The sequence below is a fragment of the Poecile atricapillus genome, chromosome 1, assembly GCF_030490865.1.
Source record: "Poecile atricapillus isolate bPoeAtr1 chromosome 1, bPoeAtr1.hap1, whole genome shotgun sequence".
Classification (NCBI taxonomy): domain Eukaryota; kingdom Metazoa; phylum Chordata; class Aves; order Passeriformes; family Paridae; genus Poecile; species Poecile atricapillus.
This window is the reverse complement of record NC_081249.1, coordinates 50,296,038-50,312,239: the sequence shown is the minus strand read 5'-3', so window position 1 is coordinate 50,312,239 and position 16,202 is coordinate 50,296,038. Positions and strand designations below refer to the sequence as shown.

The following is a 16,202-nucleotide window of genomic DNA, read 5'->3' as shown; positions in this document are numbered from 1 at the left end:
ATGAATGCAGTAACTCCTCTAAACTACAGAAAACAGTTTTTAAGGATATTGTATTTGGCAAAACCTGCTGCTAGAGGGATGTAGTAGTGCCAGTAGTATTCATGGATATCTGCTGAAAGCAAAGACCAATGGTCCAAACAAACCATGAGGTTTATGTCATTAAAAACACCAAGGTTCTACAGTTTTTCACAAAAGAAAAAAAAGAAAAAAATCCACAAAACCTGGAATAAATTGTTCAACACAGAAAATGCTAGTTTTTTTCTCTATGCTCAGTCTCAGGAAAAGTGGAATAGGTTTTCTTCTTGAAAATTTCCACTTAAAGGAGGAAAAAAGAAGAGAAAACAGAAATAGCTTGAGGCAGACATGAAGGATGGAAAATGTCAGTCTCAATGGTTAGTCTCAGGCAGTCTTATCTACAGGTGCTACTACCTGCTGGGCCTCTAGTTAAACTTTTAGCAATGCTCACCATTGCTGAACAGGGAGGGAAAAAAAGCAAGGAATGAGTTTTTCTGGGACTATAATACTGTTTCATGGAATATTTTAATGTACAATAATGTCTAGTCACCACCACATAATTCTCACAGAACAAAACCCTCCAAATGCACTTTTCAAAGCTGTGACAAGAGCAGTGACCACTGAAGGAAGTGAACTTTGACATGTTGTAGGGGTGGCAGAGATCACAGCCCGGCCCCATGGTGTCCACGAGCCCTTGTGCCTGGTTCCCCTCTGTTCTGTGCCTGACAACCCCAATGCATTACTCTGCTTTGTGTGTATGAAACAACAAGAGGAGAAAGCTGTAGAGGGCAACTTGCACAGGCAGGCTGGTGCTGTGGGGGCTGCACAGAGACCCCGCTGCCCTGGGGATCTCCCTGGAGTGTGTCCTTCCCAATGGGTGCATCAGTGGAGGAAGGTGAATGGTTAGAAGGGGAGTCTGCACCTGTGTGTCTGTTCATAGCTGAGTGTTGTGGTGCCAGCAACTTGTAGGAATTTCCTAAGATTTGTAAATGGTAAGTGCTGTATCACCAACACTGGAAACTGTTTGCTGATTACCTTCTAATTAAGCACAGTTAATAACTTCCTTAAAATGCAGGTTTTGGTTTAGAGTAGATTTTTATCCTACAAAAGCACACCACTCTGACATAAGGGTGCTTTTGCAGTGTGACAGCCCCATCTCCCACCGCCTGCCTTGGGGTGTAGCACGTGGCACAGGACCTGATGGGATGCTGCTGCCATCTTGTATATACAAGGGCTACACATCTTCGAAACAAAAAGAAACCTTGCAAGCAAAATAAAAAAAGAAGGGAGAGAGGAGGCACGATAGACAGAAGAAATAAACAGCAAACAGGGAGGCAGAAAAGGAGATCTGAGACTCTTCTGAAGGATGGTGAGACAAAGAACGCTGTGATGAATGACACCATGGAGAAGGATGCACAGAGGTGGAGGAGGAGATGACAGCATAGGTTAGAAATATTAACAGAAAAGGAGGGGAAGACAAAGCAGAGCTGCTGAAAGTGACACTCAAAAAGCAATCAGCAAGATAAGGACTAGAAGAAATAGAGAAACCGAAAAAGAAGGGAAACAGAAGACAAGGTAGCCATTTCCTGTGCTGGAGGGAAGAGAGAATTCAAACAGAACATGAAGACAGAACTATTTGCTTGAGCTGCATAAAAAAGCAGCCACCAGGAAAATCTGAGAGAGTGAGAGAAAAAGGAGGACTGGGGAGCATCAGGTGAAGCAGAAAGCCACCTGAACAAAACACCTGGAGACAGTATTAGAGGGATGGTCATAGCCTGAGAAAGTTTTGCAAAAAACCTAGAAATTAAATAGTTCTAGTCAAACCTGTAAGGAAGAGGAAAATTCAGCATGAAAAAAAATAAAATTGGGAAAACAAGGAAAAAGTTTTTCTCTATTTACAGTACAAATACTGTTTCTTGTATTTGTTCCCCTCAGCACCTGAAACCTAGAAAAACAGGAGAGGTCTGAACTCAGGTCTGATGTAATTTTCATTAATTTTTGCATTAAAAATATCTCTTTTCAGGAAAGTGCCTTAGCCTCAATTGTGTGAAAAGGGCTTAGATAAAGGTTAATGTAAAACATAACTTTAAATGCTTCTCAACTAGCACTCCTGGATCGTCAATGTGGTCTCTGAATTAGCAACGCAGGAATAACACAGGGATTATGCTGCTGATGCTTTCTGAGGATCAGCTGTTTCAGTGTGCTTATTATTCTGTTTCTGAAAATTATCAGCGTTCATGTTGAAGTTGAAAGCTGTGACTCTAGATGACTCCAAACCTGCATTTGTCCATCAGCTGGTAGAGAATTAGGAACTAATTAAATTTGACAAGAATGTCCTGTTAGGATGCGTGTACATCTATTTTTTGTTATCAGCACAAGACCTGATCATTGAAGGGAATTTAGTCTGCGCACATATGAAAATAATTTAATTGGTTAATTTATGTGATATCACTGCATTTAATTATTTATATTGTTTTGCATTAAATAATGGAAAACACTCTAGCAAAAGCTGATAAAAGATTACTATCTAGAGCAGATTGTTGCCTGATTCATTTTTATTTTACTTATTTAAATTAACCTGAACTTTTCAATCTAAAGAATTAAGGACAACAAAATGAGTACAACTCATGAGAAAAAAATAAATTGAAGAACTGTCAACCCCTTCTTTTTCTTTAACTGTGCATTAATAGATGATGCAGGGGCTAATGGCTAATGACCTCTGCCAATTAGAGCACAAAGGCCATATTGTCAGGGCAGGCCAGAAGGCATGGAGTTCATGGGCTGAAATCCCTACAGTATATTAAATTCTGGAATTTTGTTGGTGAAACTGGGGTAGTGAAGTTCCAGTTTTACAAGATCAGGAGGTGCTTCCTATAGAGGCTACTACCACAGCCAACCAGCACCTTTGAAAAGAAAACAAACAGGAAAATTTCTTGATGAGCTCACAGTTAGGTGCACCCTAAAGCTCCAGATCAAAATATAGACTAAAACTTTCCTTTTTCTGTTTGTATGGGGCTTTTTTCCTTGATTACATAGTACAAAGTTCTGGTTTTATTCGTAATTTCTTGACATAAAGGCACAAAGGGCTAAAATGACATCACTGTATGAAATGTAATAAAACTTAAACCATCATTTTGAGGCTTAAAACTAGTCTCAGATCAACAGTGAGTTTATTTCCTATGTCCAAGCCTATTGAGAGGGCACAGTTCCCATTTGGATAGCGAGGGAACAGCAGGAGAATCATAGACTAATAGACAACAGCATGCCCCTAAACATCTGAATGACCCATCACTGCAGTCCTCTACAGTAACATACAGTTGCCAGTTTATGAAAAACAGACATGAGAGGTGAGAAACAAGCTGTTGGGACCTGTTCACTATGCAATTAGAAACACAAGAGATAAGACTAAATGTCCTGCAGTATCATAAGCCCCAGAGTAAGGTTATCTTATGTCGATATCCTCCCTTTCTGCCTTAAGCAATACATCATTTCAGGGCAAAATTACCGTATTTTATTCACTCATATGCAATGAGCCTTGAAATGAGAATCTCATTCCTTTCCTCATATTCCCATCTCTGTCACGAATTCCCCCTTTACAAAGCTGTGCTTTCAAAATTTCTGGGCACATTGGTTTTTTCTTTCCTTCCTCCACCCATTATGTCACTATCTCTAAAAAGTTTTTGCTCCCTCAGTAACTGCTGGATTCTCTCTCACTCCTTCTTGCTTTCCAGCTCCCCTTCCTGTGATCTTTGGACATCTCAAGAGTGTATCCATCCTTCTGACATGCACCTCTTCCTTCCTTCACACCTCCATGCGCCTCTCACGTCCTGTGTCTGCAAAACTCATTCCCAACATAAACACTCTGGGTGGCTTCCTTCCCTTCTGCTGTTTAATTTGGAAGAAGAAACCTAATTCAAAGTATTACACTGCCACTCCTTAAACTTCATAAACCTACTTCTCTGCATGTCCTAATGCTTTTTTGGTCTGCAAGCCTTCCCTTCACACATTCCTAGAGCCTGATGATTGCTTCTTCCTTTCTGGGGAACAATCCCTCTGACATTCCTCTCCTTGCTAATTCTGAAACAACTGGTGAGTTTTCCATGTTCATCTATGATGTTTTATATATTGTCATAAATGTCATACACTGACATTTTTTTCACTGTCTTACTTCTTCAGCTTCTGGGGAGGATTTATTTGGCTCAGGACGAAACCTGCCACAAGTTGTTCGAGCATCTAACACCACTGCTGAACTCAGTCTTCATTTAAAAACTTATTTACTTTAAAGATCATCTGGCATAAGACTTTTAAAGGTTCCTCCCAGTCCTGTAAGTTGTATGTCTTTTCAGCAACAACACAGTAAGTATGGAAACGTACAACTTTATAATCGTTATTAAGTTTTTCTCATACAAGACCAGTTTCAGAGACGCCACAGCTGCACAAAACTGGCTCCACCTTACCTTTGACATGGCTTCTCCCATCCTCCAACAGTGGTACTACTATAGTGTTGTTCATATTCCCAGGTGATCTCACAGCTGTATAGACTACAGGTACCGACTGTACCACCACGGGGATACGGTGCACGTGACTCATTTTGTTGGACTGCAAGTTCATGGGACTTGAAGGTGGTACTGGGTGGATAATGTGCAAAAACTGCTGGCCTCCAACACCAGATGCAGAGGCCACAAGAGGACCTGGAGTTAATACTGACGGTACAGACGCTGCTGAGGAGACTGATGTTATTACTGTGGGGGATGAAGCTGGCCGACTAGAAGAAGAAGAAGTAGAAGTAGAAGAAGGGGAGGAGGCTGATGCTGTCATGGAGACTGGAGAAGATGAAGCTGCTGTAGGGGATGACCTGGCTTTGTTTATTGACAAGTCCACTGGTTCAGTCTGTGTTTGGAAATGGTCTGTAGATAATGAATCCTCCGTGGGGTCGGCCTTCATGTTGTTTAGTAATAAGGGTACAGCATCCATATCTGGGTAGTTGTGGACGTTTGGAGACTGTTGAGGAAGAACAAAGGGACATAGTTACACATGTGGTTAAAGATGATTTGCACACCCAGGTGCTAATGCACACCACACAGCTTGATTGTGAAAGCCAAAGCACTTATTTCCTCTTCTTCTTGGGTCAGCTCATAATGTTAGTACAAACTGTGCTAGAAAGCACAGATATGTTCTGTTTGAACAGAATTTATCTTAAAAAGAAAGAAAAATTCTACTCCCATTTCTTAGAAAGTGTTACGATTAACAGTACAAAATCATCCTGGTTCTTGCACTATGCAAAGTCACCAAAGACAAAAAATTTAGTATCTTCAGCAGTAACAACTATTTATATTGACAGAACATTTTCCTTCAATGTCTAATTTTAAAGTACAGCATTACTCTCTTGTGTCATCATCACTCAGACATGAAGAAAAAATGGTTTCCACCATTCCTCAAACAACTTTCTGCATGCTCAAAGACTGTAATTTCTCTCCACTCGTCTACTTTCTAGACTAGGCAAACCTGGCTGCTTCTTTCTGTCACGTCTGCTTTAAAAGGACAAGCCTTAGTACTCGTTTGCTCTTTACAGTGATCTTTGAAGTTTTGTCCACAACACTTTTCAGAAGGTGGTGCCTTGTACCACCCTCAGTCCTTAAGTTCTGTGTTTGACTTTTGCACTCTGAATGGTCACTGATAATGAACTTACATGTCAGTACAGAGCCACACATTTGCATGATTGCCGTCAGAGCGCGCAATGATTACAGCTATTCATTATTCTGAACTAGCCCATTAGATAGCCTTCCCCATTGTTATTATTTTCATACTAATTGAGAACCATTTTCCTGACTTCACAAAATAATTTTATGCTTTAAATTAATTCTTTCAAAGCTGGTTGGACTAAATTTATTCTAGAATGGTGCCATCTGCTATTTTTATAGTTTTCCCTTAGTTCCATCATCAAAGAGGTTTACAGAATTTTTGACTAATGCTAGACCAAAGACAGATCACTACAGACGTTAATGTGATATATCTTTCCATTTTGACAGTACATCATTAATAACCAGTCTTTAAAAGTTTTTTCAAGTCATTTCTACCAGGCAGAGCAAGGATGGAAATACCCATCGATAACCTGGTTGTAAGACAAAGCACAGCTCTCAGCTCCTTAGCTAAGGAACTCCATGGCACTGCACTGCAGCAAAGCTTCTCTACAGACAGGCACTCACACAGTGTAGTACCAAACCCCAACCTCAACACAAAACACTGCTCCTTCAAACCTCACTTGACCCAAAACATTACTCCCTATACAGATATAAGCAGCTCTAAAAGCATTAACTTGATCTCTAGATTATAGTATTTACTAAGTATCTAAAAATACTAAGTCAGAAATATTTAAGCTAGAAATATTTAATGCATCTACTGTCAATAAACTAACAATCAATCAAGCTACGAATTCCCTTTGGGGTTTTTATAATCAACTACATTAAATATTTCCAAAGAAAGCCCTCCTTGTTTTGAGTCAGAGTCAAGCTTCAACAGAGAATCAAATTCTACTGAAAAAGAAAAATACAGTTATATTGAAAACTGCAGTAATAAGGGCCTAACTGGATATTATTCCTGGCATGCTGAAAGATGAGATGTTCTAGTAGTTCTCATCTATTCAGCTGATTTCGATTGGTTCTTGGATCTGACATTTCCCCCCAAAGCAGGAACATCTCTGGAATATTCTCTTCCTTTATTCATACACAAATCAATTTAAAATAAAGGGACCACCATCTAAATAATGGATTCACCTGGACCCTGGACCTGCTATTCTGTTGTAATACAAATAAAAAAAGTAAAATATCCCTTTTTATAAAGACAATGGGAAATTCTGCTGAAAAGAACACAAAGTGAAGAACAGGTTACTTTTCAAAGCACATAACCAGCTATGAGTGACAAGACTATGTAAAACTCTTCATTCAAGAAGGCAAACCTGCCCATAATTACCAGGTGATGATTCCTGGTAACATCCTCTGAAACACCTTATTCTGGCTCTTGTGCATAATGAGAACCCCCACCATGCCATCATAAAGACAAAACCATAAACATATGTGGCCCAAGAAGTTAATCTGTCAAATCTTGACAAGTCTCATCTATATGCACATGGGCAGACAGACTGGTTCTGCTGAACTGACAAGACAGAGCACCAGAGTACCAGAGCAAAGGCAAAGTGGAGAGGGACACCCTGCACAGGTTACACCTGAACCCTCATAAGGCCAAAGGCAGCATCCCCTACCTTAAATGTTTGAGAGAAGAGGGATAAATACATCAGCTTGTGCAAGAGAGATGAGGGATCCCCTCATGCATGTGGCCACACAAGTGTCATCTAGAAACAGCATGAATCGCCAGCTCTTTCCACAGTATAGATAAATCCACCACACAAGAAGTCCTACATTGCCTTACTTACAGGTTTTCCCTGGGTGCCAGAGGCAGTTATCAGGTTGACCCACTGCCACAAGGGACTGGACACAAGGGATCCACACAGACCTCAAAAGCAATCTATCGCCAAACTGAGTGCACTGAGTGCATCTACTCCTAAGTCCCACCTGCCTTTGCAGCAAGCAGCACTAGGTCCCTCACAACAAGAGTAAAGAACCCCCAAATCCTCCTGTAGCTGATACCACCCAAAGTATTTGTTCCATGGATAGAGTTAATGGTCTTTGAGACAAAGCACAGGTCACAACTCACAGATTTTTCTAGGTTGTGCTAAGAACAGGCCTTTGTTTCACTACAGTAATTACACGTACTCCTTTGGGAATTCAGAAAAAAAGTAACATGTAACTTCAGACTATCAAAGAAATCACTTTCTCTTTTAACAGCTCTTCTACATTTTCTTTTGTTTGTACATTCCTTACATTCCATATATCCTTCCCTAAGTACTCTCTTCTTGTCCAGATCTGCTGAAGGAGCCACACAGTCTCTGTGTACTACACAGTTGATATTACATTGATAATATAATAATATAATAGTTAATATTATTATTTCAGTCTTCAGTAGTGAAAGTAGTAAAGAAAGTGAAAGTAGTGAAAGTAAGAAAGTAAGCTTGAATCTTTACAATCCCTTCATGAATTTCTCCAAAGAGGATGACAATTGGTATGCCCTTCCATAGCTGCCTTTCCCTGACAAAACTTTGAGACTAAGGATGATATTCCTCTGGTAAATTCAGGATGTGACTAATGTCAGCTGACATTATTAAAGACAGCAGGATCCTTATCAAAACAGGTTTGTATGTCTCATATTTAAGATAAAAATTGTAAGCAAGTGCTATATTTTCTTCTGCTGGTGGTAAACAAAGAGATCTACCCAAACAACTCACACTCCCTAACAGTGAGCTACAAGTGGTATATAGATGTTTCCCCATGACCTCAGATTTTATCTAAGCTGCCAAAATTCTATTTAATCGGTATGTGAATCAAAACTTTGAACATTAAATTTATCATTATTTTCTGAAAATGGATGGTATAAGTAAACTTTTCCCAATGATGACAGCTATTCCAGAATGAGGAACTAAGGGAAGAAGAGCAGCAAGGAAGCCAAAAGGAATGGCTGAATCCTCAGAACACTATTTCTTAGCATCTCCCACTCATGTTATTAACTGAGAAATAACTGTTCATTTCCCTAGACAATAAGTGTTGTTAGTTTTATATAATGGAGATATATATTGTCTAACTGAGATGATAATAAAGCTGTGGCTGCAATATTCAGTGTACCTTCAGCCATTCTGACAACAAATAGTTGTGTGTTAATTTCTTCTGTCTCTCTAGTTCCATTCTCATCTAGTGAACTGGGCTTCTTGCGGTGGTGTGGGCTCAGAGGATTGCTAGTTTGGGCATCTGAAGCAGGCTTTTCCTGTCCGGCTCCAAAAAGTGTCTGTGTTGGTTTTGCAAATTTCATTTTGGTTTTAGGAGTCTAAACGCTGTTGCTAAGAGTTTGGCAGCCTTCAGAACACTTGGTGGCTTTGAAAAGGTTCATCCTAAGGTCCCTGTAATTCAGTGGGCTGCCCTGGACGCCAGCCCAGACCATGGAAATACAACATGAAGAGGGTTTCCTCATCTCACTGCTCAGCCCATTGGTACAATGGAATGGGAGAGATTCAGCCCTGCCACCAGCTGGGACTCGGAAGCAAATCTCAGCAGTGCATGTCTCTGCAACATTGCTGCTGCATCCTTATGCTGTTCACCATCCACCCAAATCCAGGCTGAGCCAGAACTGGAAGGCAGGTAAGGAAGGTTCCCTGTTAGAAAAGGCTTTTTAATAAAGCTGCAGAATCTATTAATCAATGCTCTTGGCTCATGCTTTTTGTGCCTGCCCTTTTAAAGCTGTACACCAGTATTCTCTGCAGTGTTCTGTTTGAGTAGCTTGTCATTAATAAATACCACCAGGAACATAATATATGATTTCCCTAGTCACAAAGCTTTTTTTGGCTGAATAAAAAAGCATTCCTTACTCCTTATTCCCAGACCATTATGGAAAAACAACCAGTCTACCTCGCAACCAGCCACAATATCCAGAGTGAAACATGGTGACAATGTGGCTGATAACATCCTATCTGCTGGGCAGCCATCCTGTCCTGCACAGCTCTTCATCCTCTTTCCAGCCCCCCGAATTCCACCTCTTAACTTACTTGTGAGGAAATTTTGGAGCAGCCTCTTTTGACTCCACGCTTACTCTACTCATGGCAACTCCTCTGTGTATCAGCATTGTCTCCCATCCTAAAGAAGCCATGAAGAGCTCACAGTTTGCACACAGCTGAGGTTAAAACCAGAGTAAAAGCAAAGATAATTTTGTTGTTAGCAACTCATCCTGACACCTTGCAGTTCACCAGCTTCACAGGGTACTAAGCCACAGTGAGTCTTTATGCCTTTGTGGACTACTACTGAGACCACACAACACAGTTTACAAACCTCCAACAATCAGCTGTCAGCTTTTGAAGTGTCTTCCTTTCTGGCAGCAATCTCCCAAGGTCAAACATTTTGTAAGAAAGCATACCAAAAAAGCTGTCCTTGATGACGGAAACAGAACGGACTAAATTTAGCGTTTATAAAATAAGCTAGCTTTGAGGACAGGAACTTAAAAAATAAATTGCCAAGCATTTAACTCTTCAGTCAAATCACACAAAACCCCTTCTTGGTTTTCATCATGCTGTCCCACCCCATTCTGCTCTGGCAGGAGCAATTTTAGACAAGATGATTTTGTTTTGTCAGTGTTAAAGAAGACTGAGATACAAAAAATACACTCCATCTGAAAAGCTACCCACAATTTTAACCACATCATTGCCACTGCAACACTGGAACACCAAGGCTGGGTAGTGCAGGCATGCAGCCTCTCCCAAGCAGGCAGTGCAGGACTTGTGGCTGGCTAGAGCAGCTTTCAGCTCTGGTCATCATGCCTGGGGGGTGAAACCTTAATAACCAGAAATACTGTGAAGGTCACAGATTTTCTAACACTTCACAGTAAATGAAAACCAATACATTTTAAATTACAAAACCCACTTGCTCTAGAAGGAGTAATTTTGCTTTTGCATAGCACACAGATGTGCTTACAACTCTAATGCCATAAGATGAGCAGGTGGATTGGGTTTAGAACATTTAGAACATTTGTGTGCTCATCTTTTGCACACAGTTTGCTTTTAAAATTAAAATGGAATATTTTCCTTCTCTTTCTTGTGCTAGGGTAGAAAGTTCATGCCCCTGAAACTGTAGGTCTGTAGGTGCTGGCCATGAGACCTATCTGCCTATGTCAGGTTTTGTCCTGCCCTACCCCAAGTGGGTATTTGCTGAGCACAAAAGGCTGCAGCTAGCTTGCGTAAGCAGCTGCCTGTAAGTTATAACTGAAGTACCCAGCACTTTATTCAGAGTCTTTTTAGGGCTTATTTTGCTAATCTAGGAGTGAACGCTCTTTAAAGTTACAGGAAGATATGTTTTCTAAAACCCCTTCCCAGCACGAGAAATTACCTTTACAATATTCAGTTCTACCTGAAAATACCCACTTTAAGCAAAGAAAAAAAATACTCTCAGAAAAAGAGGCAATACAGCCTGCAAAAAAACAACCCCTACTTGAAACACTCTGCTACCCCTCTGAAAAGATGACACATCCAAGACTCAACTATGCTCAATTTGAGATGAAGCTATTATTATTAATCTATACATGAAGGGTGCACCAGTACAGTGGCAACAGACAGCTGTATAAAGGCAAAAGGACAAACATGTACAAAGCTGAAAACTGAAACTGAACAAAATACTTAAAATTTTCTTTCCACATGCTAAAGCACCAAGTGAACAGGCATTTCTGCCTTTTTGCTCAAAGCTGCTGCTGTAAGCTTTCCCAAGCTCACAGAACTTCTAAGCTTGGATGCATTGGAAAAACACAGGAGGTCATGCTGAAGAAGAGGGCAATATGCAAGACAACTGTATCTTTCTGCTTCCTTTCTGGAAGCACAAATTAAAAATGTGTCTTACTGTCAGTTTTCAACAAGCAGTTGCTCAGGGTCAAGGTTAAATTTGTGCTCCAGGGAAGAAAAGAGACAGCACCCCCAAGTAAGGTTGATTCAGACTGTCACGACAACTCACATTGAAGCTTTTATAAAAAGCAGCAACTGGTGCTGAGAAAGACAGAGGGTAGAGTCCAGGAATAATTAAAATAAAAAAAGGCTCAATGAAAATGCATTTAACCAAATTGGAATCGATTCAACAAGAGAGACCTAGATACCCACTTTAAAATACTCATGATTCACTTAATGTATCATTATCTCTGCATAACACTTGGAAGTTTGATTTCAAAGTGGATGTTTCCAACCCTCAAGGCCTAAAAATAGTATTTCAATTCTCTTTGTGAGTCTGAAGAGGCAAAATAAACTCCCCTAGCACACCTTATGAGGCTCAGGTGGCTTTGTTAGCAGTGGTGCTAAATGCATAGAATCTACAGAAGATGCCCCAAAATAAAGAAAATTAACTAAGAAATTGGGAGACCAAATGCAAATCAACCATTCATAAATATACAAGCAGAATTCAAGCTCCAAGACTGTCAACACTATCTTCTAACTTTTTCTGATCTGTCACACTATGATGTTATTCCACAACTACATCAACGTTAAAAAAGTACCATGTGCTGCAACCTTTAGTAACAGCTCAAATTAGGACTGGGGAAACATGCCTCAAAATGAAAGGAGATCCCTATGCAAACAGCATTAATTTTTAAACATGTTTAACAGTAAGCACAAATACATCTAATATGAAATTACTTGTTTTTAAATAATACATTTACAAAAACAGAGTAAGCATTAACGTTACTTGGCATCCAGCTCTTCTGTCCCAAAACTGACAGGTTTACCAAAGGATTTCTGTAACACCACAGAAAGAAAAACCAGTGATTACAGATTTCTACACCAAACAAACTAATCAGCCCCTGTACTATCTAGTATGTTAAATGTAAAAAAAGATACGTATCTTGAAAATGAGGACAAATTTTCAGTACCTCCAATTCTACATGGGTCTGCTGTGATATTTTTTATAAGCAACAAAACCTACTCCCTTGTTTCTTAAATCATGAACACATTCAGAACACTAGGTGTTGAGCTTAGATGTTTTATTTATATTTGAGCAGCGTTACTAGAATGTTCTGTCAAAAGAAGAACCCTTTGAAAGAAACGAATTTATGCTCATTGCTATGACACAACTCTTGAAGAGAAACAAGTCTAACAAAGGTGTAGTGCTTGGATTATTACTTAAGCATAAAAAGAATATTGGTAATATATCTGTATTCCTTGTACTGATCCATTTTAGATGTGAAAGTAATTTCTGAATAAATGGCAGATTCACAAATAATTATTAAAGGGAAGGTAAAATACTGGGAAAAAAGATCCAATTATCCCAGTTCAATTTTGGGGGATTTAAAAAAAGTTAAGTTTATAAAATTCTAGACAACAAGAATTCATACAATCACCTAGCAGCTCCCCTTCTAACGCTTCCCCCCATGTTTTTGGGATTATTTCCTAATTTTGATGTCATTTGCTTTTCTCTAGCCTCATCATGTATCAGAATTTTACAATTCTGTTTATCCAAAACCTTGAATTAATAAATTTGAGTCCTTGATGTTTACATTAAAAATAATAAGAAAAATTCTATTAGACATACACTGGGATTTTCAAGTGAATTTTCTTTTGTCACTCTAGATTAGTTACTTTGTCTGGCATGGAACACATGTCAAGAACTTTCCACCAAGCAGAACTGCTGATAGAGAGGTTCACCAAATTATCAGGCTTAGTGAAAATAACTTTTATAAAAAGTACTCAGCATCATTTACATTTCTAGATGAACATATTCAAATTATATTCCGGGTTTTTTTCAAACTAACATAAAAGCATTGTGTCATTGTTATGTGGACAAATGTGTCCACATAAGGCAACTTTCACTGAAAACAATGAAAGCCTGAAGAAAAATTTGCAGCCAACAATTTTTTAAGTTAAAATTTTGATGACAAATTTTGATAGACATTTTCTTACCCTGCATATTTCTCTGAAATATTCATAAATACATTAGCAAAAAGAACTATGACAAGTAATGCATGAAACTATTATTTATACCCTTTAACCACCTACAAGCTGTTACCAAGTTGCAGGCAAAACTCAGCCATGACCAAACCAGTCTTTGAGCACAGCACTCAGAAACAGGTCTTACAGTTCCAAGTCATTCCTCCTTGGGCAAGCAATGCCAGATACTGCAAGAGAACTCTGTGCACCTGGTAAATAGAGCTGATGTGGAAAAGGCACAAAAGACTAGGCAGTACTTCTTTTCAATTACTCCTCATTACTCAGTCTTGCTCTGAGGTATGAAGGTCTCCATTAACTGCTTCAGTACCTGTACACCTACTGGACATGTAGGTGGTGGTGACAGAGGTGCCATGCCTGAAATTCACATCTAGTGTGTTAGCTGTCTTGGGTTGCAATGCAAGATGTAACTAAAAATATGTATTCTATTACCAGCTGTTAAAATCAGGTGTGGCAGTGTTCTTTATCTCTTCCTCGACCCATCCTCCCTCCAGGGGGTTAACTTCTGTTAATTGAGTCTCACTGCATGACTGATAAAATTACATCATCCCATTGTGAGATCCTCCAGCCAGGGAGAAGCCAAGCATTCCTACCTGGATATAATCTGAGACTTGGAACACCACAGGCAGCTTTTCTCTACTGCATTCCCAGAGGAAGGCCAGACCCATCTACACCACTGGACCTTCAAAGGAAAGCAATGATCCCCTTCTATGGGATCATTGCTTCAACAGAGCCACATCTGTCACTCCAGGAGGACTGCAGCCATCACTTAATCAGACTGCTCCAACACCCTGACCAACAGGGTCTCAGGTTGTATTCTGTCAGTGTTTTTCACACTACTGCATTTTATTTTAATTCTCCTATTAAGTTGTTGTTGTTGTTGTTTTTTAATTTATACATACTAGTAAAGAACTGTAATTCCTACTCCCATATCATTGTGTGAGAGCCCCTTAATTTCAAAATTATAATAATTCAAAGGGAGGGGGTTTACATTTTCTATTTCAAGGGAGGCTCCTGCCTTCCTTAGCAGATACCTGTCTTTTAAAACCAAGACATATCCATACTCTGCAACTGAGCTTCTCCATGTCTTTCCTCCCTTGTCTTTGTTCATCTTAATTTCCACCAGAAGAATTAATTTTCCCAAATTAACCTCCTTTTGTCTACTATACTTTAAGCTGAAGTTTAAATTAATTTTATTCTTCTGACCTCCCAGATGCTCAGTTTTGACATTTCTTCAGTAAATTAAATAGATGGCACAGAGACAGGTATAGTTAGGTCTGACTGAAATTAACCCTTTCAGTGGCTTTAAAAAAATGTGTTCATTCCAGAGAGAAAGCATTTAAATCAAGTTTTACTAAAACTAACACTTTCTGTGGTCTGTGCCTCACACTTACTGTTGGTCCTACTAGAACAAACATGGCTGGTACTGTTCACTGGTAGTGAGGGAGTATGGCCTGAGTTTGTATATCCAAAACCTCTCAGCCTCCAGGTGTGGGTAGCCCTGCTCCAAGCTCATTGACCTGGGTAAAAGCAGTCTGCCTCATTAACCCTCTTGAAATCCTTTCCTGCTTCCCATTGCTGCCCTTCCTCTGGGAGCATGCAGCACGGAGGAGGACATGGAGCTGACCTCAAGGAAGGAAAAAGAGCCAAATTTATGAAAAGAATAACATAGGCTAGAATTAAAGAAATCAGGCACCTTAAATCCTAAACAAAGCATTAAGTCACCTGATGTCACCTCAGATACAACAGGGAGGCCTACAAGATGAAGATGAGGGTGAGAAGGAGATGGTGCTCATCCCTCTGGGTGTGGGGCTGGCTGGAAAGGCTGCAGGGGTTGGCTAGATGTCAGGGAGAGCTTCCCAGCCTGGAGAAGAGGAGGTGGGTCAAGCTTGGAGTGACCACGCAAAAGGGCTTGTGCCCAGTTAAGCAAAATGTCCCACCACTGCCTGGGACCTGGAACTTCTGAGGTTCACCCTTCCTCTGCTGTCAGCAGACATCCCAGAAACCGACTGGTGAAACATCCTGTCCCTCTGTGACACTCGTCCACAAAAAATGAAACAAGAAATACATATTGCAGTAATGGCCCACAAAGGCTCTGAGCAAAACTAGCACAGACAGCCTCCTCCCAGTGCTGCCCAAAGGCAGACTGCTTCATCGCTTAGGTTCTCCAATGGTCCTTTAGCATGGCTTCTAGGAAGGTAGAATTGGGATGGCTATTTCTGCCTTTTTACCCTTAAAGCGAATAGTCATATAAACTATGAAAATGTATATTTGGAAAATTAATTCCTAATGCCTGTGGAATGGATTTGGAGACAATTCACTGTCCTGGTGCATCACAGTATGTATTGTTACAGAAGAAAAGACCAAGAATAAAAATCAAGCCCTCTCTGAGCACCTACTGTGAGTCTTTATGTAAAGTTTAGAGTTAAAGACTAACTAGAACAGCATATGGATTATGACATGACAACCCACTGACACCACACATGGACCAGCAGACAAACATTCCAGTACAGACCACTTAATGCAATACTCTGGAACTGACCATGAAGATTTCCTTGTTTATGACAATAACAATCACCTACTGATTACTGAAGGATTATTAGTCTTCAGAAATCTCCTT

At 39.9% G+C, this 16,202-nt stretch overlaps 1 protein-coding gene across 5 annotated transcripts in view; it reads right to left on the bottom strand.

Moving 5' to 3' along the window:
* The window catches only part of KLF12 (KLF transcription factor 12), a 235,166-nt gene that overhangs the window by 86,115 nt on the left and 132,849 nt on the right, over nt 1-16,202 (bottom strand). For all 5 annotated transcript variants that reach the window (XM_058835439.1, XM_058835447.1, XM_058835473.1 and 2 more), the window contains one exon: nt 4,473-5,016. In XM_058835439.1, the coding sequence (XP_058691422.1) occupies nt 4,473-5,016 (544 nt within the window). The remainder of the gene's footprint in view (nt 1-4,472; nt 5,017-16,202) is intronic.